The sequence below is a fragment of the Thamnophis sirtalis genome, unplaced genomic scaffold (genome assembly GCF_051295495.1).
Source record: "Thamnophis sirtalis isolate CommonGarterSnake01/CBP01778 unplaced genomic scaffold, rThaSir2_p1.2 scaffold_4, whole genome shotgun sequence".
In the NCBI taxonomy this organism is placed as follows: domain Eukaryota; kingdom Metazoa; phylum Chordata; class Lepidosauria; order Squamata; family Natricidae; genus Thamnophis; species Thamnophis sirtalis.
Window position 1 is genome coordinate 128,144,806 of NW_028261384.1, and position 26,856 is coordinate 128,171,661.

Below are 26,856 nucleotides of genomic sequence, written 5' to 3' on the forward strand. Positions count from 1 at the left end.
GCCAGGAAGGCCACCAGGAAGGAATTTCTTTGTTTCACAGATATGTGTGTCCTTTGTAATTAGTTTTTATTCCCTCTCTTATGTAGCTATTAAATTATAAATGCCAGTATGTGGTCCTTTCCCAACCTTATGGAAGGGTCCACCTTTGCTTGGATCCTATAAAATGTGTTATTTTAAGAGAATTGGGGTCTGCCTATTAGTCCACACCAGGCCTAACCTAGAGGGTACATACAACAATATAGCATTTGGGTAACCGTCTGCCTATCTGCAACTGATTTTGCAAGGTACAGACAGAAATATTGTCTTTATTCTTACATAAAGCTGTGAAACGCATGTGCTGCAGTAAACCAATAACATTATTTTCACATTAGAACACCTCAGATAGATGATACATTTTCCTCTTGGTTTTTGTTTTATTCATATTACATAATGTTAACTAATTTTTGAAAGAAAAGATTCAGAACAGCCGAATAGGTTCCTGAGATGACCCAGAAAACATTTTGTATTTACCATTATGTACATTAACTTGGTATTCCGATTTGAAGCAATACAGGAGACCCATACGCTGCCAAAATGTGAAAGGATAGAGGTCAAAGACTGGGTTTCATTCAAGTTGTTAGGTAAAATTCAGTTTTATTTCTTTGCTAGTTGGTCTTTTGTATTCAGATCAGGCCTCAAAATAATGATATAGCATTTAGGGGAAAAGATACAGCCCAGTAATCCAGCTGCTGAAGCCAAAATGGAGAAGATCTCCACGGCCACCACGTATTTCCCCTTGGTGCTGAGATAGGTGGGAACAAATGAAACCCAGACACTGCAAAAGACCAACATGCTGAAGGTGATAAATTTGGCTTCATTGAAGCTGTCAGGTAAATTCCTAGCTAGGAAAGCTACTGTAAAGCTGACAGCAGTCAAGAACCCCATAAAGCCAAGGACAGTGTAAAACATAGTGGTTGATCCTTCATTACATTGAAGGACAATTTCTTCAGCCATGGAATGCATGTCAGAATCAGGGAAGGGAGGAGAAATTGCAAGCCATATCACACAAATGCAGAATTGTATCAGGGAGCAAGACAGGACAATAGAGATAGCCAGCCCTTTCCCCACCCATTTCCTCATTTTGGAGCCTGGCTTGGTGGCCAGGAAGGCAAGAACAACAATGGTTGTTTTCCCCAGTATACAAGAAAGAGCTACAGAAAACATGATGCCAAATGCTGTTTGTCGCATGAGACATTTCACTTGGTCAGGTTGTCCAATGAAGAATAGAGTGCAAAGGAAGGAGAGCAGGAGAGCAGTGAGAAGAATATAAGTGAGGTTCCTGTTGTTAGCCTTGACGATGGGAGTGCCCTGGTTTTTAATGAAGATCCCCAGTACCAAAATTGACATTACAGAAAAGAAGGCTGCAATCATTGCCAAAGAAGCACCCAAAGGATCTTGATAAGACAAGTAAGTTATCCTTTTAGGAAAGCAACTATCCTGTTCTTTGTTTGGATATTGATCTTCTGGGCATGAGAAACAATCATCCAAGTCTAGGGAAAAAGAAACAAAAAACAGCAAAGCATTTATGGACACCCTATGGTTCATCTGAGTTATATTACATCTGTATGAATTACAATTTTCCCAGTCGTTTCAGCATCTAATTCAAGCTGCTGGTTGTTTATGTGTAAATCCCTGTATCGACCAGTGCATTTGTGGGACCTGGCTCTTCTCACAACCAAGATGAAGTTTGGTCTGGCACTTGATAGGAAATTGGTCACCCCACAGAGCTTGTAATTAAACTTCCTCGTTTAAGAAAGCAGCTCCATAAAAGCAGTTATTTAAGCTTCTTAAGCAACTTAAATTTAAGCTTCTTAATTTTTTTCTCTAGTAATATTTATTGCAATCTAGGGCATATGAAACCTTTGCCAGACCAATTCTTGAATACAGCTCATCTGCCTAGAACCCACACTGTATATTGGACATTAATACAATCAAGCAAGTCCAAAGGTATTTCACGAGAAGAGTACTCCACTCCTCTGTACATACTAGAATACCTTATGCTACCAGGGTGGAAATGTTTGTCTTGGACAATCTAGAACTATGACACCTACAGTCTGACCTAAGATAAGTTTATTTATTGGTCTGTCTGAGCCAAGGACTTCTGAGCTCCGGCTTTTACACGTTTATTCCATTTACCATTTGTCTGGAATATTATCCCTAAATAGGTAAATGATTGAACTTGTTCTATTCTTCTGCCATTCAGGTCTATAAATGCCACATACAGTGGTTTTTTTTCCAAAACTTAAACTTTGTTGTTAGATGGTCCAATACAAAACAATTGTCCACCGTAGTTCTTCCGCTCCTGAAGCCTGTCTGTTCTTCAGCTAGAATGTTATCTCTCTTTATCCAATCTTCTAATTTATGAAGCAAATACTTAGCATAAATGTTTGCTGAAATATCGATTAGATTAATTAACTGGAAACCATCTGCGTTATCTCTAGAGCCTTTTTTATGTAGTGGAATAATTATTGACGTGTGCAAACTATGAGCCGAGGTGGTGCAGTGGTTAAATGCAGCACTGCAGGCTACTTCAGTTGACTGAGATTCTGCAGATCGGCTGTTCAAATCTCACTGGCTCAGGGTTGACTGAGGTCCATCCTTGCGAGGTGGGTAAAATGAGGACCCAGATTGTTGTTGGGGGCAATATGCTGACTCTGTAAACCACTTAGAGAGGGCTGAAAGCCCTATGAAGCAGTATATGTCTAACTGCTATTGCTAAACTAGCAGGAATTTGCCCTGTTCTATTAATAAAAGTTCAGTTCAGTTCAGTTCAGTTTATTGTATTTATATGCTGCCCTTTTCCCCCAAAGGGGACTCAGGGCGGCTCACAACTCGAACCGGGGAAGGGGGATACAGACAAAAATTTAAAAAACAAGCATAACAATATATAATTTAAAACTCACAACAGTCATACCATTCGAGACGGGGGAACAGCTCTTTAGCCCCAGGCCTGTCGGAACAGCCAGGTTTTGAGGGCTTTGCGGAAGGCCTGGAGGGTGGTGAGGGTTCGAATCTCCACGGGGAATTCGTTCCAGAGGGTCGGAGCAGCCACATAGAAGGCTTTCCTCCGGGTATTCGCCAGTCGACACTGGCCGGCGGATGGAATACGGAGGAGGCTTAATCTGTGGAATCTAATGGGTCTAGTGGAGGTAATTGGCAGCAGGCGGTCTCTCAAGTACCCAGGTCCAATACCATGATGGGCTTTATAAGTGACGACTAGCGCCTTGAAGCGTATTCGGAGACCAATAGGCAGCCAGTGCAGCTCGCAGAGGAAAGGTGTTACGTGGGTGAACCGAGGTACACCCACGATCGCTCGTGCAGCTGCATTCTGGACAAGCTGAAGTCTCCGAATACTCTTCAAGGGCTGCCCCATGTAGAGCACATTGCAGTAGTCCAGTCTAGAGGTCACAAGGACGTGAGTGACTGTTGTGAGGGCCTCCCGGTTCAGGTAGGGATGCAACTGGTGCACCAGGTGAACCTGGGCAAATGCCCCCCTGGTCACAGCCGACAAGTTGTGTTCAAAAGTCAGCTGTGGGTCCAGGAGGACTCCCAAATTGCTAACCCTGTCTGAGGAGCGTACTGTTTGATCCCCAAGCTTGAGAGATGGAACACTTGGCCAATTAGTAGTAGAGAAACACACCAGCCACTCGGTCTTATCTGGATTGAGTACAAGCTTGTTAAGCCCCATCCAGTCCCTAACAGCCTTGAGGCACTGGCACATCATGTCAACCACTTCACTGAGTTGGCACGGGGCGGACAGATACAGCTGTGTATCATCTGCATACTGGTGGTATTTTATCCTGTGCCGTCGGATGATCTCACCCAGTGGCTTCATGTAGATATTAAGCAGGAGGGGGGACAGGACTGAACCCTGTGGCACCCCATAATTCAGGGGCCTAGGGGTCAATCTCTGCCCTTTGATCAGCACCGACTGCGACCTGTCCAAGAGGTAATAGGAGAACCACCGTAGAAAGTGCCTCCCACCCCCACCTCCCGCAGTCGTCGCAGAAGGATACCATGGTTGATGGTATCGAAGGCCGCTGAGAGGTCAAGGAGCACTAGGACGGAGCCATGACCTCCATCCCTGGCTCTCCAGAGATCATCAATCAATGCGACCAAAGCAGTTTCCGTGCTGTAGCCAGGCCTAAATCCCGACTGGAAGGGATCTAGATAATTGGTTTCCTCCAAGGACCGCCGGAGCTGAAAGGCTACCACTTTCTCAACAACCTTTCCCATAAAGGGAAGTTTGGAGCCTGGACGATAGTTGTTTAGGATGGCTGGATCCAAAGATGGCTTCTTCAGAAGGGGTCTCACCACCGCCGTCTTTAGAGCAGGGGGAAAGAACCCCTCCCGAAGGGAGGTGGTAACAACCACCTGGATCCAGCCCCGTGTCACCTCCCTGCTGTTAGCAACCAGCCAGGAGGGGCACGGATCCAGTACACAAGTGGAGGTACTTACAGCTCCCATGGCCTTGTCCACATCCTCAGAGGTAACATCTTGGAAATCAATCCAGTGATGTCCTTCCATATTTTCCCCTGGTGCCTTGGCTGGCTCTGCACAATTGGAGTCCAGGTCCATCCGAAGCCGAGCCACTTTATCCGCGAGCAATTGGACGTAGTCCTCAGCTCTGCCCTGCAAAGGATCACCTGTATCCCTCCTATTTAGGAGGGAATGGGTTATCTTGAACAGGGCGGCTGGGCGCGACTCAGCGGAAGCAATCAGAGAGGCAATGTTCGGCGCTTCATCTCCCGGAGTTCCTCAGTAAACCAAGGGGCCCTTCTAGATCCACTGCCTCAGATCGGCCGTAAAGGCGCAATCCGGTTAAGAGCTCCTGCCACTGCTGAATTCCAAGCAGCAACCAGAGTCTCCGCCGGACTGCGGACGAGGGTATCAGGAACAACCCCAAGCTCCGTCTGAAAGCCCAAAGGGTACATAAGTCACCTGGGGTGGAACCACCTAATTGGTTCCTCCTCCCTACAGTGGGGTTTGGTCTCCAAAAGTGAAGCCTCAGTAGGTAGTGGTCTGACCATGACAGGGGTAAGATCTCACTACCCCTCAAACCAAGATCACAACTCCACTGCTCCAAGAGGAATACGAGGTCGAGCGTGTGACGCGCCGAGTGAGTCGGGCCCCGAATTACTTGGGTCAAGCCCATGGCTGTCATGGAAGCCATGAACTCCTGCGCTCCATCAGAGTGTTCACCGAGCGAAGGCAAATTGAAATCCCCCAGAACCATAAGCCTGGGAAACTCAATTGCCAGCTCGGCTACTGACTCGAGGAGCGAGGGGAGGGCTGCTGCAATGCTGTTGGGAGGCAGGTACGTTAACAGCAAGCCCACTTGACCCTTGAGGTCCAACTTCACCAGCAAGGACTCACACCCGACAAGCTCCGGAGCAGGAATCCTACGAGGTACTAGAGACTCTCGGATAACAATAGCCACACCTCCACCCCTTCCCTGGGATCGCGGCTGATGAAGCACCTGAAAACCCTCTGGGCACATCTCTACGAGGGGGACTCCTCCCTCCGGGCCCAGCCAGGTTTCAGTAATACATGCCAGGTCTGCCCTCTCCTCTAAGATTAAGTCCCGGACGAGGGGAGCCTTGTGAACAACAGACCTGGCATTTAGCGACAGCAGCCTGAGACCAGGGGCCTGATTACTCGTACCATCTGACCTTGGAGTGGGACTCATAGGGCCGGAAGGAGGGATCTCTGTAACGTAGCGAGCCCTCCTTCCCCGGTAATGGCCAGCCCTAAAGTCCCCACCATATCTGCCCCTCCCTGTTAAGACCGTAATGCTCCATCCCACTCCCGTGTCCATAGTCCCTCCACCCACCCCTATAGCTCACGCGTTTCCCGACAGGCCTTTCGAAACAGTCACCCTCTGACACAAATACAGCCACTCATCCATGCATTCCCCACATAAGTTAATTAAAACTTAAAAAATACAACAGTAATAAAGTTAAAAAGTGGGTACATTCATCAATCAAACATACCATTCACACCGCATTCCTAAAAAAAATTTGCGCACTGCGCGAGAGAGGAAATCTTAGTGTTCTTAATCTCCTCTGCGGAGGCCAGCAAAAAAGGGCAAGGCCCAAAAGTTTGAAATGGCTGGAGGGTTAATGTCAATTGGGGGGAGGTGCTGAGCAGGCTCCCTGCCCATGTCCTCTTTGTCCCCTGCTTTCTCTTTCTGCAAAGATAGAGGCACAGAATAGTATGCAGGATAGTATCTGGGACTCTCAGCGAGGCCGGGGGTGGATTCAAATATCCCAGCTCACTCCAGAATGTTGGTCCTGAGGACGAAGGCAGGAGTGGAGACGGTTGGAAGGCAAAGACAGTCAGGTGTCTAAAAGGGGGGCTCCTAAAGCAACCACGAATAACAGCGGCAACAACAACAGGAGCCGAGAGGCCGGCCATGATAGTCAAAAAGAGTTGCGATGGAAGGGAGGGGGGGGAAGAGACCTCCAGGAAAGGCACCCACCAAGTTATATTTTCTTTAAATAATGATGCCAGGAGTGCATCCTGTCTGGGAGCTTTGTTTGACTTCAGGGAAGAGATTAAACGCCTCACCTCCATGATTGACACTTTCCGTATATCTAAGATCTTTACCTCCAGTGCCTCCCACAGGTCGCCCATTGCTGGGTTAACATAAACATACATTATGCCAAATAGATTGCTTGAGAAAATAAAGGGCCAGAATCCTAGCATACCTCGTTTCACTTCCATCCTAATTTGACTTTTACCAAAATGCACAACCCTCCTGAGGCTCTTCCCTTTATAGCTACCCTCTTTGGTGGTATCTGCCAAATATTAAACCCAGGGAGCTCAATAGAGGCACCGTCACCACTAACCCAAGTCTCCTGCTGGTCCACTGTAATTGGGAATGTCTAATTCTATTCCCTTATCCCAACATGGTGCTGACTCACTTAAAGTTGCTGAGTCATTTGTCTTCCGAATAAGCAGAGGGATTTGTGAGCCTCCCAGCAGACCTCCCAACTTACTCTCTTTGGCCTGCACCTGCTGATCCCATTCTGGATTAAAATCCCCAAACAGTGCCAAAACCTTGCAACTGTCCAGCCAGGGAAGGGGGGATGATGCACAACCCACAGTTGATGGAATAAGCCGACAGCATCCGCCGACTCTCTGCTGCCCCTGCAATCGAGCTCCACCTTCCTTACTGCTTGGTGAGCACTGTATCTTTTCTCCCCCCTTAGAGAGGTCATCCTGTGGTTCCAATTAGGAGTCCTGCCTTGGTCTGTTTTATCACTTTGCGGTAGAGAGTTTACAGTGTCCATTATCTGAAAAATGTCTTTGGTCTTAGGTTGTCTGGGTATTGTCACAGCCATGGATAGCTAGTTTTGTTGCTTAGTAGAGAAAACCTTCCTCTCATTCACTAAATGCTTTCTACCTGGAGTAAAAAACTGGAGTAAAAGCTGGAGTAAAAAATGAACTTCTCAAGTAGTAAAATTGAACATTTTTAATTTTAAAAGTTAGAAGTTAAAAATTGATTTAAAAGTAGAAAAAATGTTTTTTTAAAAGAATAAAAATAGAGAGTAAAAAGGAGAACAAAGTTAAAAGTTAAAAATTGAAAAGAAGAATGTATTAAAAAAGGAGAAAAATAGAGACTAAAAAATGAGAAAAAAGGCGAGCAAAGCTCCTCTGCCTTCTGTCGCTCGGGGGAGGCAACATTTCCAAGTTCTAGTCCTGCCTCGGAAGGAAGCCAGCTGGGTGACTCTCTATCTGTTATCTCACACAGGTTTGACAAAATAAATAAATAAATAAAATAAATTTCCAAAAGGGATTAAAAAAGAAGTCTGCAAATATATTTCTCTTTTTAAAATGCTGACTCTGGTTTGAGCAAGATAGGAATTCCCCTGAGTACCAGAGCTCTAAAACTTCTGAATACGACTATTGGGGTCTGGACTATACATCTGGAGGAAATGTGGGAGATCTCAAGTCCTTTATTGTCTGGAGAGGAATTTTTTTGAAAAAGGTTTACTAGCCTAGCTCTTCATTCTGGCACAGTCAGCTTTGCTTTTCTTCCATTCACCATTTCTACCCTAGAAACCCCATTAATTAATCCAAATTTTTCATTACTAAATTATACAATCTTAGGATGTTCAGGAACTGCAACATTTTGAGGCATTGCATCATTCATTAAAAATTCAGTCCCATTTATATTTATTCAAACATTGATATATTCCAAATGTTCCTTTGCTTACCCATTTGATCAGCTATCTTCCCTTCTGGGCACCGTCTGCAGTCATAGCAGCAGGATAATTTCCCTTCCACTTTTATCTTGCTATGACCAAGAGGACATTTCTTATTACAGATGGAAAGAGGCAATGTCTGTTGATAAATTAAATCAGAATTCTGCCACATGACAAATTTATTTTTAGATTGTTCTTTTTATCAGTTAGACATACCCAAACACTTCATATTGAATATTTCATGTTTTCCACTGAGCCTATTAATTACTCATAGCCAGAGGTGGTATTCAGACAGTTTTGACAGGTTCTGGAGAACCAATATCAGAAACTTCGAGTGGTTCAAAGAACGGGCAAATACGTTGCCCCACACCTCTTTGCAGCCTCCCAGCTGATCTTCTTTTGTTGCCCTGAACAGGAGAACGAAGCTGGAAAGCAGGTTAGGGAGGTGGGGTGGGAATAGGGATTTTGCAGTATCCTTCTCCTGCCATGCCACAAAGCCACAACCACCGAACCAGTAGTAAAAAAAAAATTGAATTCCACCACTGCTTATAGCTCATACCTATTAGATTAATTGTATGATTGTGCCTAATATAGTAGTCTTAAGATATGTTCTGAGGAAATCAGTACCAGAATGTGTTATGGAGAGCTTTTAATTCTGGAAATTTTGGAGCACCGATTCTTTAAGATTCTAATTTTAAGTGCATTCCTAGTTTTCTTTGAGCTCTTTCTGTACTTGATACAATATACTGAGGTTTATATAGAATCCATGAAAATGATGATTAAGTGCCAACTTTATACAGTAATCAGAAGTCATTTTCATTAAGCTTATTCTATTTTTATAGGCCTGATATGGAGCAAGCTACATTAAAGTCAATTTGGAAGTATTGAAGATAAGAACTGTGCTCTGATGTATACACTATATTAAGCAATTACTGTAAATATTAATACATGTTTTGCTATAGCAATAGCAATAGCAGTAGACTTATATACCGCTTCATAGGCCTTTCAGGCCTCTCTAAGCAGTTTACAGAGAGTCAGCATATTGCCCCCAACAATCTGGGTCCTCATTTTACCCACCTCGGAAGGATGGAAGGCTGAGTCAACCCTGAGCCGGTGAGATTTGAACCGCTGACCTGCTGATCTAGCAGTAGCCTGCAATGCTGCATTTTAACCACTGCGCCACCTTGGCTCTATATTATGACTCCCCCCCAAATACATTATTATTATATTCACTTCCATATTTATGTTCACATTTCACATAAAGATAAAAAAGTACATACACCGGTTAGTAGCTGAAAGATTTAATAAAAAATGAAAATTGGGGAAACCTGGTTAAAATTCACCTAATTCAATAAACATGAACATGTGTACCTAGTAGATGGAACACGTGTTCATGTTTTCATATTATTTCATAATAGTGGAAAAAAATATGTCATACCTGATTAAATATGTTGGGCCAAACAATGTCCTTAGTGGAAATGGTGAGAAGATTGTCTGGGTGAGCCATAGGCTCAATTTTTCCAACTTTAGCTCTTAGAAATGACTTATTTGGGAATGCCAGCCAGTTGGATATATCAAATCCAGTTATCAATTCCCCGTTGGAGCCAAAAGAAATGTGTTCCCCAGCAGTGTTATTAAAGGAGAGCTGCTGCAAAAAATGGTGGAGCTGGAGAGATATAAGAAAGAAAGAAAGAAAGAAAGAAAGAAAGAAAGAAAGGAAGGAAGGAAGGAAGGAAGGAAGGAAGGAAGGAAGGAAGGAAGGAAGGAAGGAAGGAAGGAAGGAAGGAAGGAAGGAAGGAAGGAAGGAAGGATTGAGGGATGGATTGAGAGAGGGAGGGAAAATTAATAGAATTCTTTGAAGGGATTAGCAAATCTCAGTTTTTATTCCTTTGACTTAAGGTCAATGGAAATTTGTGTTTTCATCACTCTACTCGAAGGATGAAATTCTCCCAGTTCGGCTGAAATGGTGATATGATTGCCTTGGTTCTGCGAACCAGTAGTAAAAAATGCTTTAAAAATCTAGATTCCACCACTGCATTTAAAATGGGTGGAGAAATATATATCTTGTGCCTTAAAATGGTTTCTACTGTACTGCCGTAACATGATTTCTACTGTGCAGCGCAGTGGAGTTACCATGGTAACAGCTTCACAGTACTCCATAAAAGGGATCCCTTGGGTAAGGGGGAAAATCCAACATTGGAAATTACATTTGGTCAAGAAATTTCCCCACCATAAATAAATACCTGGGAAATGCGAGGATATTGGCTAGTGGATAATGAAAAAGAACATTTGTTTCAAATGGTTCATTGGCAAATTTGCTATCAATTGAATCAATAATTTTGTCATTTCCCCAAAATTTGTTTTTCCTCCCTTTTCCTTTTGACTTATGGTGAGAATTTTATGAGGATAGAATGGAAGTAGGAAAAGTATTAAAACTTTCATGGACACCAGGGAGATCATGATAGCTAAGAGATTGTAATAAACAGCAGGACAGTCCTAAAAGAATCTAGAGATTTGATTTTCTTCTCTAGATAAAACCTTTCATGAGTTCATCTACAACTGTCTAGAAAATTTGTTCCCTCTGAAATTAAGACAGTGAGAAAGTTTTGCATGTCAACCTGTCAAATATCATGCATTAAATACATACATCCACACAAACTATTTCATATATTTGGAATGAAGTACCTTTTCCCAAATTCCCATTATAGAATTTTCTTTATTGACCAACTGTGATTGGGCAAGTAAGGAATTTGTCTCTGTGAATATGCTGTCAGTGTATATACATAGTATACAATAAAGTGTCCCAAAGTTGCTTTTTCCAAAGGCATCTGGACTTTGTTTTTCCTTGAAGACCTTTCACTATTCATCCAAGAAGCTTCTTCAGTTCTGACTGAATAGTGGACAATGAAAGAATTTAAATTTCTTTTTGTCTTTTGGTCATTAGCAGTCATTCTGAGAATTGTTGAGGCCATTTGGAGGTTTATCTGTGTCCTCGTCAGTAATGCAAATTTGTGTGAAGCCTTCTTGGATCAGCTGGAGGGACTATGATGGGAAACTAAATGTCTTCAAGAAAAAACAAAGCTGCCTTTTGAAAAATCACCTTTGGGATGAACCATGACCTGGATGACTGAAAATCTCCATAGACATTAAGCAACAACTTTCTAAATCATAAGATACAATCATGATTCATATGATAGAAACAAAAAAAATGTTAGTCACATGATATCAAAAAATAGGAGTAGGAAATAGGAAAGGATAAAGGAAGTAGGTAATAGAAAGATGAGAAGGATAATAGAAATACAGTCCTACTACATAGTTAGGTATCTTTAGGCATAAGTACTGTAGGAACTATATGCTTCTTAGAGTGATAGTATGGAGAAAAAAACCTGTTTTCATGTCTGGTTGTTTTGGCATCAAATGCCCTGTACTGATGTCCTGAGGGGAGAAGTTAAAAGAGTTAGGTAAGGGTAAACTAGGCATTTTCTCAGCCCTCTATCTGGCTTGAGTAGTATACAGGTGCTCAATGGAAGGCAGTCTGATAATTAGAGATTAGAGATAGATAGTTAGGTAGTTAGGTAGTTAGGTAGTTAGGTAGTTAGGTAGTTAGGTAGTTAGGTAGTTAGGTAGTTAGGTAGTTAGGTAGTTAGGTAGTTAGGTAGTTAGGTAGTTAGGTAGTTAGGTAGTTAGGTAGTTAGGTAGTTAGGTAGTTAGGTAGTTAGGTAGTTAGGTAGTTAGGTAGGTAGGTAGTTAGGTAGTTAGGTAGGTAGGTAGGTAGGTAGGTAGGTAGGTAGGTAGGGAGGTAGGGAGGGAGGGAGAGGGAGGGAGGGAGGGAGGGAGGGAGGGAGGGAGGGAGGGAGAGAGAGAGAGAGAGAGAGAGAGAGAGAGAGAGAGAGAGAGAGAGAGAGAGAGAGAGAGAGAGAGAGATGATAGAGATAGAGGGTTAGAGATTTGAAGAGATGTCCTGAGGGGAGAAGGTAGGTAGGTAGATAGGTAGTTTGGTAGGTTGGTAGGTAGGTAGGTAGGTAGGTAGGTAGGTAGGTAGGTGGGTGGGTGGGTGGGTGGGTGGGTGGGTGGCCAGGCGGCTGGGCGGCCAGGCAGATAGGCAGATAGGCAGATAGGCAGATAGGCAGATAGGCAGATAGGCAGATAGGCAGACAGGCAGACAGGCAGACAGGCAGACAGGCAGACAGACAGACAGACAGACAGACAGACAGACAGACAGACAGACAGATAGATAGATAGATAGATAGAGGGTTAGAGAGGGGTAGAGATAGAGAGACAGAGAGAAAAATAGGGAGACAGACTGACAGACAGACAATCAATTTTGAAGGAATGCCATTCTCTCCGTTACTGGACAATTGACTTGCATTTTAAAATAACTTTAGAAAAAAATTAATAGGTTTTAAAAATATATATATAAACTATAGACTTGAATGTTGAAATAACTGTGGAAAAATTTAATAGGTTTTTTAAAAAATATATAAATGTTTGGATATTTTCAGATAGCGGTTTCCTTGGCCAATATTACCTGCCATGGTGACTGAAGGAAGAGCTTCCATCTCCTCTCATCAATTCTTTGCCCATATTTGAACTGGGAGGAATACAATTGCCTTAGAGCATGTGCCACAGCATAGACTGCATTGTAGATGCTGTAGCTGTGGCTAGTCATGCTCAATTCAAATATAGATTGAGAAAGTGTCTCCAGTTTCTCTTTTCCTGTGCAGATCTTGTCAGTGTCCCGATCGTTAATACCACTGGAGAATGAGCATTCAAATGCATCTTTCCAAAAGTCTCTAATAAAACCATCTCCTTTTTCTAATGTTGGGTTTCTTTTCTGAATAAATTTTTGAAACCCTGTCAGTTCCCTTGAGTGGATTGCAAAGGAAAGAGCGCCATGGAGAAAAACAATGGGCAATTCTCTTTGCATCAGAATGGAAGTGAATTCCATCTGGCCTGTCATGATCCAAATTTTGGCTTTTCTTTGTTTTGGTATATCATCAGAATCTAAAACATAGATCATAAGTCTCAAAGTCATCAGGCCTGTAATTTCAGCATTCAAAATCACTGCAATGACTGTACTCCTCATGATGACTTTGTATAATTTATCTGCCTCCTCCACCATGTCAGCTGCTAAATTACCATACATCATTTGTGGTATACTGTCTATAAAGTCAAAGCAGATCCCTCTCTCTGTAAACATGGAAAGGCTATTCTGAATGAACCTCTCTTTATCTTCCTCAACAAAGCACACTTTCCCAACCCAGGTCCATCCAAAATGCAACAGTAAGTGTAGTATTCCATTATACTGGTGCACCTCAACGGGGAACATCCATTTGACAAACCTTGCTGCTATTTCATCATTCATGAAAGGAGCTGATCCATATGTGATCTAAATGGGAGTAAGAAAATAATAGAAAACAAAGGAATTTTTCTAAAGAATAATATGAATTACACCCATTTTTATTTGATGCAATCTCTGTGCTTGAGTACAATGCAGAAAATTACATTTTTGAAACTTGATATTTTGAGGTTGTCAATTGATCAAAAAATTGATCAAGCAATTAGTAATTTCCAATCTCAACAAACAAATGTTCTATGTTACATATTGGCAAAAAAAAAAAAATCCAGAGCACAAAATATAAACTAGGTGGACATGACGTTTCAGACAACCCTCACTCTGTCAAGGATTTTGGAGTACTCATATCTAATGATCTAAGAACCAGAGCACTCTGTAACAACATTGCTAAAAAAGCATTAAAAGTTGTTAACCCAGAGCATGCAAAACATTTGCCAGACCAATTCTCGAATACAGCTTAACTTTTTGGAACCCGCAACGTATGTCAGACATTGATTCAATTGAGCGAGTCCAGAGATATTTCTTGAGAAGTGTCCTCCACACGTTAGTGGCATAAGGTATTGTTGTGGTTGAAGTCATTGACAGATAGAACATTGTAGCAGATAATTTTGCATACTACGTTTAGGTCAAACTGAAGGCAATGTAATTCTAAGTTGTCTAAACCTGAAATTTCAAGTCTAGTGGCAAACTTAAAATAAACTGCATTTTGCAGAAAATGTGACTTCAGCAACACAGTGGTCAATGCCTGGAATGAACTACCTGACTGTCATCTCTTCCACAAACCCCCATCATTTTAACCTTAGACTGTCGACCTCATCCCATTCCTAAGAGGTCTCTAAGGGGAGTCCATAAGCACACCAACATGCCTACCATCCCTGTTCTAGTGTCTCTTTTTATTTGGATCCATTTCATGTATTCAAAATCATGGTTATACTTATATATGTTGTCTAATAACATGTTCCTCATTGAGCCTGACAGAAATTCTGGTGATTTCCTTTTTATATATTTGTCATCTACACGCCTCAAACATGTGATACCTAAAATCATTAAAGAGAAAGTGAACTTTGCATTTTTTACCATATTTATGTCCCACCTGGGGAAATTTGAAGTTGCAGAGACTGTTTGCCATGTTGAAGCAGGTCCTAGTACGAGGTCCTCCAATGACAGCTACCGTGTTGTTCTGAACATTGCATTTGTAGTTGGGGATAAATTTATCTTTTGTAGATAGAAATTCCATGGCTAAAAGATAAGTCGTAATATCCTCAAGAGTGTCAGTACCAATGTGGAACCCCAGAGTCACATTGGGTAATATTTCTGACTGTTCATTGATCTCATTAACAGCAAATGCCAGAGCCAACGTGTGTTGGTAATTATGAGTGAGATACCTTCAGTGAGAGTTGTAAACTCTGTCAATACATTTCTGCTTCAGAATCACATTTCAATTGTTATATACATTCATGCACATCCAAAATGTTGTGGTTATTATTTGCTCTTGAGATATGTAATGTGGTCTTTAGCAAACAATAGCCCGAGATTGTATTGATTGGGAAGCAATAATATTGGGAACGGGTAGCTAACCTTGTACTGAGACAACATATGTATGCTTATTTATTTTCTACTTAATGTTCTTCTAGAAGACAGACAATTTGAGCCAGTTTGGTTTACAGTAAAAAGTAAGAGGCTAGGAGTTCAAATCCCACATTCTATGTGATTTCAGCCTGTCATTCTCTTTCAGCCCAACTCACCTCACAGAATTGTGGTTATTGAGAAGATAAGAGAAGGAAGCCAAGTTGTATATTTTTGCCCCTTGAATGATTTGCATAAAAAATAAAGTGGGATAAAAATAAAACAAATAAATAGATAAATGGGAAGCAATAGTACATTATTTCCTCATTTATGCCTGCAGTATTAGTGGAGGCTAAGTGTCTTTTAATCCTAGAATTTATACATGACTAAGGACAATTTCAGTGAGCTATATGGTGAGTATTTTGATTTGAGCAGAAAGGTAAAGAGGAAGAATAAAATGACAACTTTTAGGTGGTGATAGTTCAGAGTTTGAGAATGAGGCCGAGGATACTTACAGATATTGATCAAGCACATCATGAGAAGGAACACTTTGAAACATGATCTGATTTGAAAGAAAGAAGACCTGATATATAACAGCAGCAACAATTAATTCTCCAGACTGATAGTACTTGTGAGAAATTGGAAGAGGATCTCTGAGATTGCAGTTGTGAACAGAACTGCACATCCACTTAGGAAAAAAGAATAAAATCAGTGTTGTGAATAGAAGCAGCTCAGAATAAAATATCGCCATTGTAGATATTAAAGTATACATTGAATGTTATTATTCAAATACTGATCTGAGTCCTAATCGATCAGCCTTTCAGGAATATTATGTAAAATCAAGTATCACAGATTAAACATGTTTCTTTTTTGTTCTCTCTACTTGTAAACCTTTACTTCTGAGTCTGTATTAATGTAATGCAGTTTTTTTAAAACCTGGATTCATAGTTTTTTTCCCCTGTTTAACAGGGTTCCCTTGAGATAGGGAGCAAAGAACAATGATGACACTTAATTTGATAATTACTTAGAAGCTAATAGCTTACTTGCAATAGTATTTTTTTTTGGCTTCTGGGCAAAATGTCGAAATGAAACATATTGATTGAGAAAATGGGAGCAGCGTCATATGCACTAAACAAACAATTGTTGGGACTTCCCCCCCCCCCACCAAAGATGGTGCCATTTTCGGTAGATACATATCTATAATCAGTTTCCAAACTTTATTGATTTAAAATACAATTTTAAAAGCATTGAAGTTCATTGGTTACAGTTAATTTGTCAATGTTTTGCTGAAAGCAGTTTCTGCTATGAAAGGTCGCAGTTTAACATGATTGATGTCAAAGATTGTTTGAAAGAGGGAAATCATGCTGGAATGTTCCATAAGGCAGGGACTTCTGCAGAGTAGGTTCATCTCCTTGAGCCTGCAAAATATAGTTCAAAGTGAGTCTTTCTTTTGGGTCTGATGGCTCTACTCCCCAAAAAGCCCTACTTAAGAGCCTACCCAGCAGTCCACCCCTCCCCATTTTGTCTGGTTCCACATAGCCATGAAACAAGGCAGGGTCATGGTGGAGATGCCCAATGCTCTCTGATAGCCTCAGGGCCCCCACAGCTAGGACATCCATACCCTGACACCTGCCTCACGGCGACACACCAGCAGCCATGTGCAGCAGGAGTCATGTGGCCTCCAAACCACTTCTGCTTATTTGTGGCTGCAACAGAGTAGGAGGCAGAGTGGTGTGCTGCAGGGATGGGTTTCAAAACTTTTTACTACCGGTTCAGTGGGTTCAATGTCTAGATGGGGGAGGCATGTGACTGAGTGGACATTGCCAACTTGATGTCACTCACACACACTCAGTCACATGATGCCTCCCACCAAGCCATGCCCACTGAAATAGTGGTGAAAAGTTTTGAGGGGGGGTGCACCATTCCGGGACTCTTTGCTGTCTTTTTTGTGGGCAGGATGGATACCCAGAGCACCTTTAATTTGTTTTGTGGGCTCCCTCGCAGGCAGTGTCTCTTTCTGGCCCACAGCAGAGAAAAAGGTTGCTACCTGCCTCCCCTTTCGTCAGTCTCCACATTGCTGCCCACCGCCAACTTAACTCTGTGCAGCTCCAGAGGAGCTGTGGTAGAGTGTGCTGTGGAGGATGCCATAAGCCAGATTGATCAGGGTGGCGTGCTGCTCTGAGAAGCCACACTCGGCCAACTCCCACCTGCGGTCAGAAGCGGAAGTGGTCCTGGTGCAGAGTGCTGCAGGGCCAGGAAGCACTGCTGGAGCCAGGCCAGCTCCAGGGAGAAGAGGCGTGGGCAGTCCACCACCCTGAAGAGATCCATATGGGGCTCTGGCAGCTACAACATGCAGCATGAGGGGCAGAAGCCTCTTAACCTACAGCTGCCATATCGATTCTGGCAGTTGAGTGCCCCATCCTCTCTCTGTGCAGCAGGGGCTCTTTGTTGTCCTGCTCAGAAGACAGAGCCTGGGGAGAAAGGAAATGGTGGTTCAGGCGGTCCCGCCCTGCATCCCTGCCAACCGGAGAGCATCCCAGGAGCCCTTCAGAGGCAACAGACCCAAGCGCTCTTTTCAATGGGGTGGCTATGCTTGTATGCTCATGTCTGAAAGCCTTGCAAACTTTCCGCCCAGCCAAGCACACCTCAGCTGTGCCAGGAGGCACCTGGTGGCACTGGTAGGTCTCCAGTGTGACAGATGATCGGTTGGGGTGGCACCTCTTCCAGCCTGGGTGAGTTTCTTCAAGCCAAGGCCTTGGGGCTTCTGGAGCTGCCTGTGTGTGGAGGGTGCTTGGCTGACTTCAGCTGTGCTCGGGCTGGAGGAGACACTGCCACAACCTACTCTGGAGCCTCTCTAGATGACCTTGAAAACTTCTGAGGTTGCTATGGGAGGGGCCAGATGGGCAGTATTTCCCTTCCTTTCCTGGACATCTGCACCCTCAGAGCCTGCAGCAACTCCCGGCCCTTGCACAATAAAGAAAAACTTCTGTTGAATGTGAGGCAATGAACTACTTATCGCACTCACAAGAATTTTTTCTTTACTGTGCAAGGGCTGGGAGTTGCTCCAAGACATCAGGCTCTGAGGCTCCGAGGATTCAGGCACCCAGGGAGAGGCAGAAATGCTGCCCATTTTCCCCATCCCAAAGCAACCTTGGAGGTTTTCAAGCTCATCTGGAGAGGCCTTTTTTTAAAGAAAACCCCACAAAAGCTGCAAGATCTGGAACTGCCAGTCTCCAGTAAGATGCACATCTCATGCCCCGCCCTGCCCTACCCCATACCGTGCCCCACCCAGCCACCTCCAAATTGTGCCCCGCTGCGAGCATCTCTTAGCCGTTAATACATCAGCTGAGGTCTCAGGCGTAAGGGAGGATTAGTACTTGTTATTTCCAACTCTAGTCAAGAACCTTGCCTGCTACACCAAAGTAGATATCAAATTTTCAGACTTGGGTTAGGAATTCTTCCACATTTAAAATTGAATATGGAAACTATTGGGAGGGTCTTTCTTTTTTTGGGGAGGTAGGGATATTGTGAAACTTATAGGTTGTATTGATTTTCACATAACATTGTCTTAGACTCTATTCTAATCTGAAGAAGGCCAGAAAAAAATAATGTTTGAAGGAATAAGTGAGGAGCAGCTGTCTAGATTCTGCAAAAAGAATAACAAACTTGGAATAGATTGTCACCTTGCATGTCACCTTGATTTGCTAGTACAGGGAATAAGTCAGAATCACCAAACTGGGGAAAACCTGTTTGTTGATAGTAACCAATTTGGTTTCTTTCAAGCGGTCTAATATAAAAAATAAGCTTCATTTCTTTATTAGTTGCTCCTTCTTGTTCAGGTCAGGTTTCAGAATAATGATATAGCATTTGGGGGAAAAGATGCAGTCCAGTAATCCAGCTGCTGAAGCCAAAATGGAGAAGATCTCCACAGCAACCACATATTTTCCCTTGGTGCTCAAATAGGTGGGACAAATGAAACCCAGACACTGCAAAAGACCAACATGCTGAAGGTGATCAATTTGGCTTCATTGAAGCTGTCAGGTAAATTCCTATCTAGGAAGGCCACCATGAAGCTGACAGCTGTCAAGAACCCCATAAAGCCAAACACAGTATAAAACATGGTAACTGAACCTTCATTACATTGCAGGAGAATTTCTTTGGCCATGGAGTGCATGTCAGAATCTGGGAATGGGGAGGAGTGCTAACCACACTATACAAATGGTGAATTGTACTAGGGAGCAAGGTAGAACAATAGAAAGAGTCACCCTTTCCCCCACCAATTTCCTCATTTTTGACCCTGGCTCAAAAATGGCCATGGAAGCAAGAACAACAATGGTTGTTTTCCCCAATGTACAAGAAAGAGCTATAGAGAAGATGAGACCAAAAATAGTCTGTCACAAGAGACATTTCACTTGGTCTGGTTGCCCAATGAAGATAAAAGTGCAAAGGAAGGAGAGCAGGAGAGCAATAAGAAATCTTTAAGTGAGGTTCCTGTTATTAGCTTTGACAATGGAAGTGTCCTGGTGTTTAATGAAGATCCCCAGTACTAAAACTGAGATGAAAGATAAGGAGACTGTTATGACCAGCAAAGAAATGCCCAAGGGCTCTTGATAAGTCAAGCAAGCTATTGTTTTTTGAAGACAAGTATCTTGATCTTTATTTGGATAATGATCTTCTGGACATGGAAAACAATCATCTAAATATGTGGAAAAAAGAAACAGTATAATTTTTCTTCAACATCAATTAATAATAACATACTAGGTCAGGCGTGTCAAAATCGATTTCATTGAGAGCTGCATCAGCATTGTGAGGTGGAGTGGGGATGCCCAGTGATCAGGAAGAATATGTCTTGCTGATCTCAGGGATACCGTAAAATCCTCAAAAGAAGCAAGAGAAGTTCTTCAAGCCGGTGACAAAAAATCCAGCCAAGGTTGGAGGGAGGAGCCAATGTCGCGATGACACATCGTGCGGACTCGACTGTCCGAGTCCACCAATGACACTTTTGCCTCTAGACGGTCCGGTAGGACCTAAACTGTCCTGAAGTGATGGTGACTAGGAAGACAAAACCTCGCTGGTCACAGGGACATCGCAAAGTCCCTGGTCGACCCAAGGAAAGTGCTTCCAATTGGCGGCAAACAGGCAGCCCCCAGGCTGACATAGTCGGAGACGGCTCCAGAAGGAAAGTGAAAGTGTTCCATCTGGTGAGGTTTTTTTTTTAACTTTCAGAAGATTGCCCTAAGAAATGTTTTTCCATTAAAGATATTAGTCCTCTAAGTAAGAATAAAGCGGCAAATTTAATCCTTATTGAACTGTCTTGGAAAATTCATTACTTTTGCTTGTAACGGTCTTTTGTGGATTGAAGTGATTGCAATGTTTCCTGTTTCTCCATTTGAAGTGAATGGACTGATTTTTTCTTTCCTTATTTTTCCTACCTTAATTCTTTTGGCTTAAACTAAAACTTTTTTTATTTTAACAAATTCCTTCTTTTATTTGTTATAAAAGCATATTAACGATACTTGAAGAATCAAGTATAAAAAAGTTGAATCTGCCAGTCAGAAGTCTGAGCCTGAAGTTTTTTTTCCTGAAACAATGTATCCTTTGTTCATTCCTACTTGACTTCACTGACTTTGCAAAGAAAGGGTTTGGAGCTTGTTTATGAAACCTGATAAAGACTCAAGGGTATGAACAGTGCTTTGCAGGTGTGTCTGGAAAATATTTTGGCAAAAGAAGGAAAAGGAAAGAAAAGGCAAGAACCCTTCTACTTTGAAAACTATAAAATAATTTATGCTTAAATATAAATATATTCTCCAAGAAACTTTCCCTTTTTAACAGGCTAGAGTGGCAGAGATTATCAGATTCTTTCTTTTTTCTTTTACAACTCTTTTATTTTGGAAAAATGGATCAATATTCAGATGAGGAAAACTTAAAAGTTCATAATATCCTGGATGGACTTCAAAATATCTTAGAAGGATTTGAGAGATTTGAGAAGAAATGGGATAGACTATGGAATATCACAGTAAAAGATGATGGGGTTGGACCCCCCCAAAATTAAAGAAGAGAATGAAAATACAGAAAACAAAGTTAAGATAACAGATGAATTTACTAATGGAACAAATGTGAGTGAAACTGGAAAGAAGGAAAGCTGGAAAAGTGACTTTGACAATTTGGAGCTTTATCCCAAACTTCAAAATCTAGGAGGAAAAAAAAGAGTGAAAAGGATGGAGTTAAGAAGACAAACCTATCCAGAAATAAGTTTGATAACCAAAGTTAAGCTTATGTTAATAACAACTCCAGGGCAACGAAACTACATGAGAGATCTTCTAAGTGCAGAGAGAAGTTCAAAACTCTAGAAAGGAGCTGAAAAGAGAATTGACACAACAGCAGCTGAGAGAGATAAGACCATTCCACTACTGGAAAGACACTGGTTGATAATGCTAGTTGATGATAAAAAAAACTAGCCAATTTTTGATGATTAATAAGTTGGAATTTCAGTGTCTTGTAGATTGTTTTAGATTATCATTGAATGTTTATTCGTTAACATATAATTTACTATGATATTAATAATTAAATGATAACCTTAATAAATGATAACCTTAATAAATTCTAAATTAAACTTAGTGAAATTTAGTGATAATAGATATAGTTAAAGACATAATTGATAATGATGATAATGTATACAATGTGTGGTGTTATGATAAGTAATAATTGGATATGAATATTAAATGGCACCCATGAAAGGAAGATTAGAAATCCTTTTGGATTATATACAAAAGTTAATAAAAAGAATTAAGTTAGATACAGTTGTTTTTATTATTAGGGGGGAAATTATTAGTCAAATAAAGTAGGGATAATGATGACAACATTATATGTATGTATGTATGTATGTATGTATGTATGTATGTATGTATGTATGTATAATATAAGGAAACTAGATGAAAATTGCCAACAGCGATTTGGAAAAGAGGATTAGAAAAGTTTGTTATTAAATATGATGGATGTTTAGCTAGAATAGGACATAAAGATTCAATGTTGGTACTTCCGGGGAGGGGCCTGCCGCCGCCGGCAGCTTATCTGAACTGCCTCCAGAGTTCTGGTTCGTTATCTATTTAATACCTTAGATATCTCTTTTTTCAGGCTAGAAAAAAGCAGAGAGCAGTCAATTCAGTCGGTGAGAATCTTCTTTGAAGTTTGCAGTTGGTTTTTTTGGCTGTGAATGGAGGAAGAGATTCTGCCAAGGCTGAGTCATTTAACTCCGGTCAGATCTTCTCAGCTGTTTTTTATAGTACAAGGCAAGTGACCCCCCCCCCTCAGAACAATCTTTTGAAACTAGGCTATAGAAAATTAACATGAGCAGAGACCAACCTGAGAACTTTTTTTTTGTTTGTTCTATCAAAAATGCCAGCTTCAATGTTATAAAAACCTCTTTTGTTTAATTGTTTTCAAAATGGCGATTTTAAAACTTCCGCATTTGTTATAATGATATATCTCCAACTTCCTGGCACAGAATCAAAGGAATAACACTCCCTTGAAGCTTTCAAAGACTCTTTGTTGTTATAGAGACATTCCAACGGGGTTTTGCTTTGTTTTTTACTTAAAGCAAAGATATAATGGCATCAAAATCGACCTCTGCGAAATTACCTCCGAGATCCACATCTCTCATACCTGGCATAAAGTTGCAGCCCCCACCTTCTATGCCCCCTAGTGGAGATGTACTAACGAAAGATTTTTTTTTGGAAATGTTCAGAGAATCCAGAGAACAGAACTTAGAAATGTTTAGAGAATCCAAAGAACAGAATTTAGAAATGCTTAGAGAGTTCAAAGATGAAATAAGGAATGAGATGGAAATCTTATATGATAAATTTGATACTAAGGTCACCAAAATGAATGAGGATATGATGGGAATTGTAAATGTAATGACGGAATATATTTCTGGAATGGAAGATAACTTAGAGATTCTCAATGAAGCTAAGACTAACTTAACATCTAAAACTGAAGTGGTGGAACAAAAAATTGAAAATGCTGAAAAACAAATTATGATACAGTATAAGCAAATGGAGCTTGCATTAAGAGTCAGGGGGCTGCGTGAAGAGAAACAGGAGAACTTAAAGCAAATGTTTTCTGAGGCTTTTGACTGCCTGGTGGGAAGACCGGGATCCAATTATGACTGGCAGATTGACAAAAATTTTCGCGTTAATTCTTGGGCGGCAAAACAAAGGCAACTCCCCCGAGATGTGGTAATATACTTTGTTACAAGAGAATCTAGAAATATGATATTACAAGAGTCCTATAATACCAAGCTTCAAATTGGCAGACAGGATCTGATTGTTTTGAAAGAAATACCACCTCAAATGCTAAGAGGCCAGAAGAGATTATGCTTTTCTGGTGGAAGAGCTCAGAAAGTGTCAGATACAGTACAGATGGGATGCCCCATTCGGTATCATAGTTACAATGGACAAGCAAAGATATTGTCTCAGCTCTGTATGGAAAGCTCGAGATTTCTATCATAAGATTCTGAAGATGGGACACCCTGAACCTTCCGGATATGGAGAAAAACCATGAGACGAACAAGATAAACAGCAAACTATACAACCATCAGATAAAATGCACCATCTCCCCCTCCCGGAAGGACAAGGGGTCAAGGAAAGAAGACCTAACCGTATGACCACCAGACAAATGGATAAACAAGCTACAATGCAACAATCTCAACAATCGTTGGCCATTGATCAAGGAGCTACAGCAACAAGCTCAGAAGCTGTGGGAGGAGCCAGACCAAAGGCGAGACAGGCCTTGCGGGAGGCTCTAAAAAAGCTTCAGGCAACCAAAAATGACAACTAAGATTTTGACATGGAATGTTAATGGACTGAACTCTCCACAGATAAGAAAGAAAATATGTCATTATCTCAAACAGTTTAAGAATGATATAATTTGTTTGCAAGAAACCCATATCAAATCAACGGATCAAAAATTTTTGTTTAACCCCAAACTTGGTCAACATTTTGCGACCTCAGCCACGGAAAAGAAAAACAGCATAGTAGTATACTTAAGAAAAGACATTAAAGCTGAGCTAATTGAAGCAGATCCCTTTGGAAGATATATTGCATTATATTTAATCTTAGAAGGGAAAAGGACATTACTTTTGGGAATTTATGCTCCTAATCAACAACAAGATGGATTTTATAGAAATCTCCATGCTAAATTAGTACAGTGGGACTTCAAGTCTTGTATACTATTGGGTGACTGGAATGGCGTGATTGATACCAAAAGAGATAAGAAGATATCTCGCCCGAACACCAAACTTCGAGCTAAGTTACCCAAATCTTTTTTTGACATGATGGATGACTTCGAATTGTGAGATGTTTGGCGTGAAAGGCATGCAGAAGAATATGACTTTACCTTCTTTTCCGATAGATATCAATCTCTTTCAAGGATTGATTTTATACTAATTACTAATGACTTACTTTCTAGGGTGAAGAAGACAAAGATCATGGCGAGAGTTCTTTCGGATCATAATCCAGTTTGGATGGAATTGGGAAGGGTAGTCCAGGCAAGAAGGTCTTGGAGGTTGAATGAAAATTTATTTAGATATGAAAAGTATATTAAGGATTGTAAAAAATTGTTATCTGAATATTTTGTTCTTAATATGAATAAGGGTACATCTATGGAATATGTATGGGATGCAAGCAAAGCATATATGAGAGGAGTACTAATGAACATAAACAAAATACATAGATATAAACAAGGGCAAAAATGAAAAGAATTGGAAGAGGAAATTAAAGGGAAAGAGTTGGAATTAACATTGAACCCAAGTGATACAAAGATTAAGGAAGCAATCTCTATATTAAAATCCCAGTTTGATATGCTGGTCTCTGACCAGGTAGCCACCAGTTTATTATATGCCAAACATAATACTTTTTGCAACGCAAATAAACCCGGTAGGTGGTTGGCTTACCAGATTAGGAAAAAAAGGAAAGCTCAAAATGTATCCAAATTGTGTTATAGAGGGAAGAGAGTTTTTCAACAGGAAGAGATCCAAAAGGCATTTCTAGAATTTTTTACAGAGTTGTACAAAGGGGATAAAATTAGGGACGTAGACATAGATAAATACTTAGATAAAGAGAAAATCCCCCTAGTTAGAGAAGAACATAGTCACAAGCTGAATCAACCAATAACCTCTGGGGAAATCCTGCAGGCAATTAAACAATTAAAGTTAGGGAAAGCACCAGGTACAGATGGTTTAACAGCTGTTTACTATAAAAATCTACAGTTAGAAATGGTAGAACCTCTCAGAGAATTATTCAATAAAATTCAATCGGGAGGGAAAGTGCCCCCTTCGTGGAAAGCGTTTATATCGTTGATACCCAAAGAAGACGAAGATCTTACTCAGCCCAAAAATTATAGACCCATTTCATTACTCAATGTAGATTATAAAATTTTCACTAAAATATTAGCAAATAGGCTAATGGTGGTTATTCAACAATTGATACATAGCGATCAAACTGGTTTTATACAGGGTAGACAGATGAAGAGCAATGTTAGATTAATCATTAACGCTTTAGAATACCTGGGGAAGAACAATCATTTATATTTTTGGATGCTGAGAAAGCCTTTGATCGAGTTAATTGGCAATTCCTGCTGAAGATATTGCAAAAAATGCAGATAGGAGATGGCTTTTTACGGTCAATTGGTGCAATATATCAGCAGCAAACAGCCCAGATTATAGTCAATGGAAGTCTAAAAGATGCCTTTCAAATTGAAAAAGGTACAAGACAGGGCTGCCCTCTGTCTCCATTATTGTTTATTATAACCTTGGAAGTATTGTTGAATAAGATACAGGGCTTGAGCGGTCTAAAAGGGATTAAGATTAGACAGCAAGAATACAGAGTCCGCGCATTTGCGGACGACCTGGTTATAATATTGGAACAACCGCAGGAATCCAGTAGGGTCTTAATGAATACGATTAATCAATATGGTCAGGTTTCGGGATTCAAAATAAATTTAGGAAAAACCAAAATATTAGCTATAAATATGAATATCAAGCAGAAGGAAGAACTGGGAGCGATGTTAAGATGTGAGGTAGTTAAAAAAGTAAAATATCTTGGAGTTAATATTTTAACCTCAAATGGGAAATTATATCAGCATAATTATGAACCACTTTGGCATAGTATACAGTTGGAGTTGAAAAGGTGGGAGAAACTGCATTTGTCCTTGCTGGGTAGGATAGCGGCAGTGAAAATGAACATTTTACCAAAAATTTTATTTCTTTTTCAAATGTTACCAATACTTAAAAGAGATGTGAATCTTTTAGAATGGCAGAAGGGTATTTGTATGGGCAGGAAAGAAGCCGAGGGCAAAGATGAAAATAATGCAAGATACACGTGAAAGAGGAGGATTGAAATTACCTAATTTAAAATTATACTATGATGCAGTGGCATTATCTGCAATTAGTGACTGGACTCATTTAACCAATGATAGAATATTGAATATCGAGGGACACGACTTGGTATATGGTTGGCATGCTTACTTGTTATTTAACAAAAAATTGGATAAGAATTTTAAAAATCATATTTTAAGAAATGCTTTATTGTGGGTCTGGAAAAAATACCAACACAAACTAAATGATAAATTGCCCATGTGGGCAATTCCTAGACATGCAATTGAAAATATGAATACAGAACAAAAACACGA

At 40.9% G+C, this 26,856-nt stretch overlaps 1 protein-coding gene across 1 annotated transcript; it reads right to left on the reverse strand.

Annotated features, from left to right (window-relative positions):
• Nucleotides 1–410: 410 nt before the first annotated feature.
• Nucleotides 411–17,564, reverse strand: LOC148046499 (vomeronasal type-2 receptor 26-like). The gene is made up of 7 exons (XM_087714788.1): nucleotides 17,556–17,564; nucleotides 15,687–15,859; nucleotides 14,699–14,990; nucleotides 12,778–13,638; nucleotides 9,688–9,915; nucleotides 8,262–8,388; nucleotides 411–1,529 (listed from the first exon to the last, which is right to left on the reverse strand). Exons 1-7 carry the CDS (start codon nucleotides 17,562–17,564, stop codon nucleotides 634–636), a joined length of 2,586 nt encoding a protein of 861 aa, XP_087570914.1. The 3' UTR covers nucleotides 411–633.
• Between the last annotated feature and the right edge of the window lie 9,292 nt (nucleotides 17,565–26,856).

Coding starts and splice junctions, on each gene's coding strand:
- LOC148046499 (XM_087714788.1), bottom strand. Junction 8,389..9,687: donor GGCCCAACATATTTAATCAG/GTATGACATATT, acceptor ATTTATCAACAG/ACATTGCCTCTTTCCATCTG. Junction 1,530..8,261: donor GAAGATAGCTGATCAAATGG/GTAAGCAAAGGA, acceptor CTTTTTCCCTAG/ACTTGGATGATTGTTTCTCA.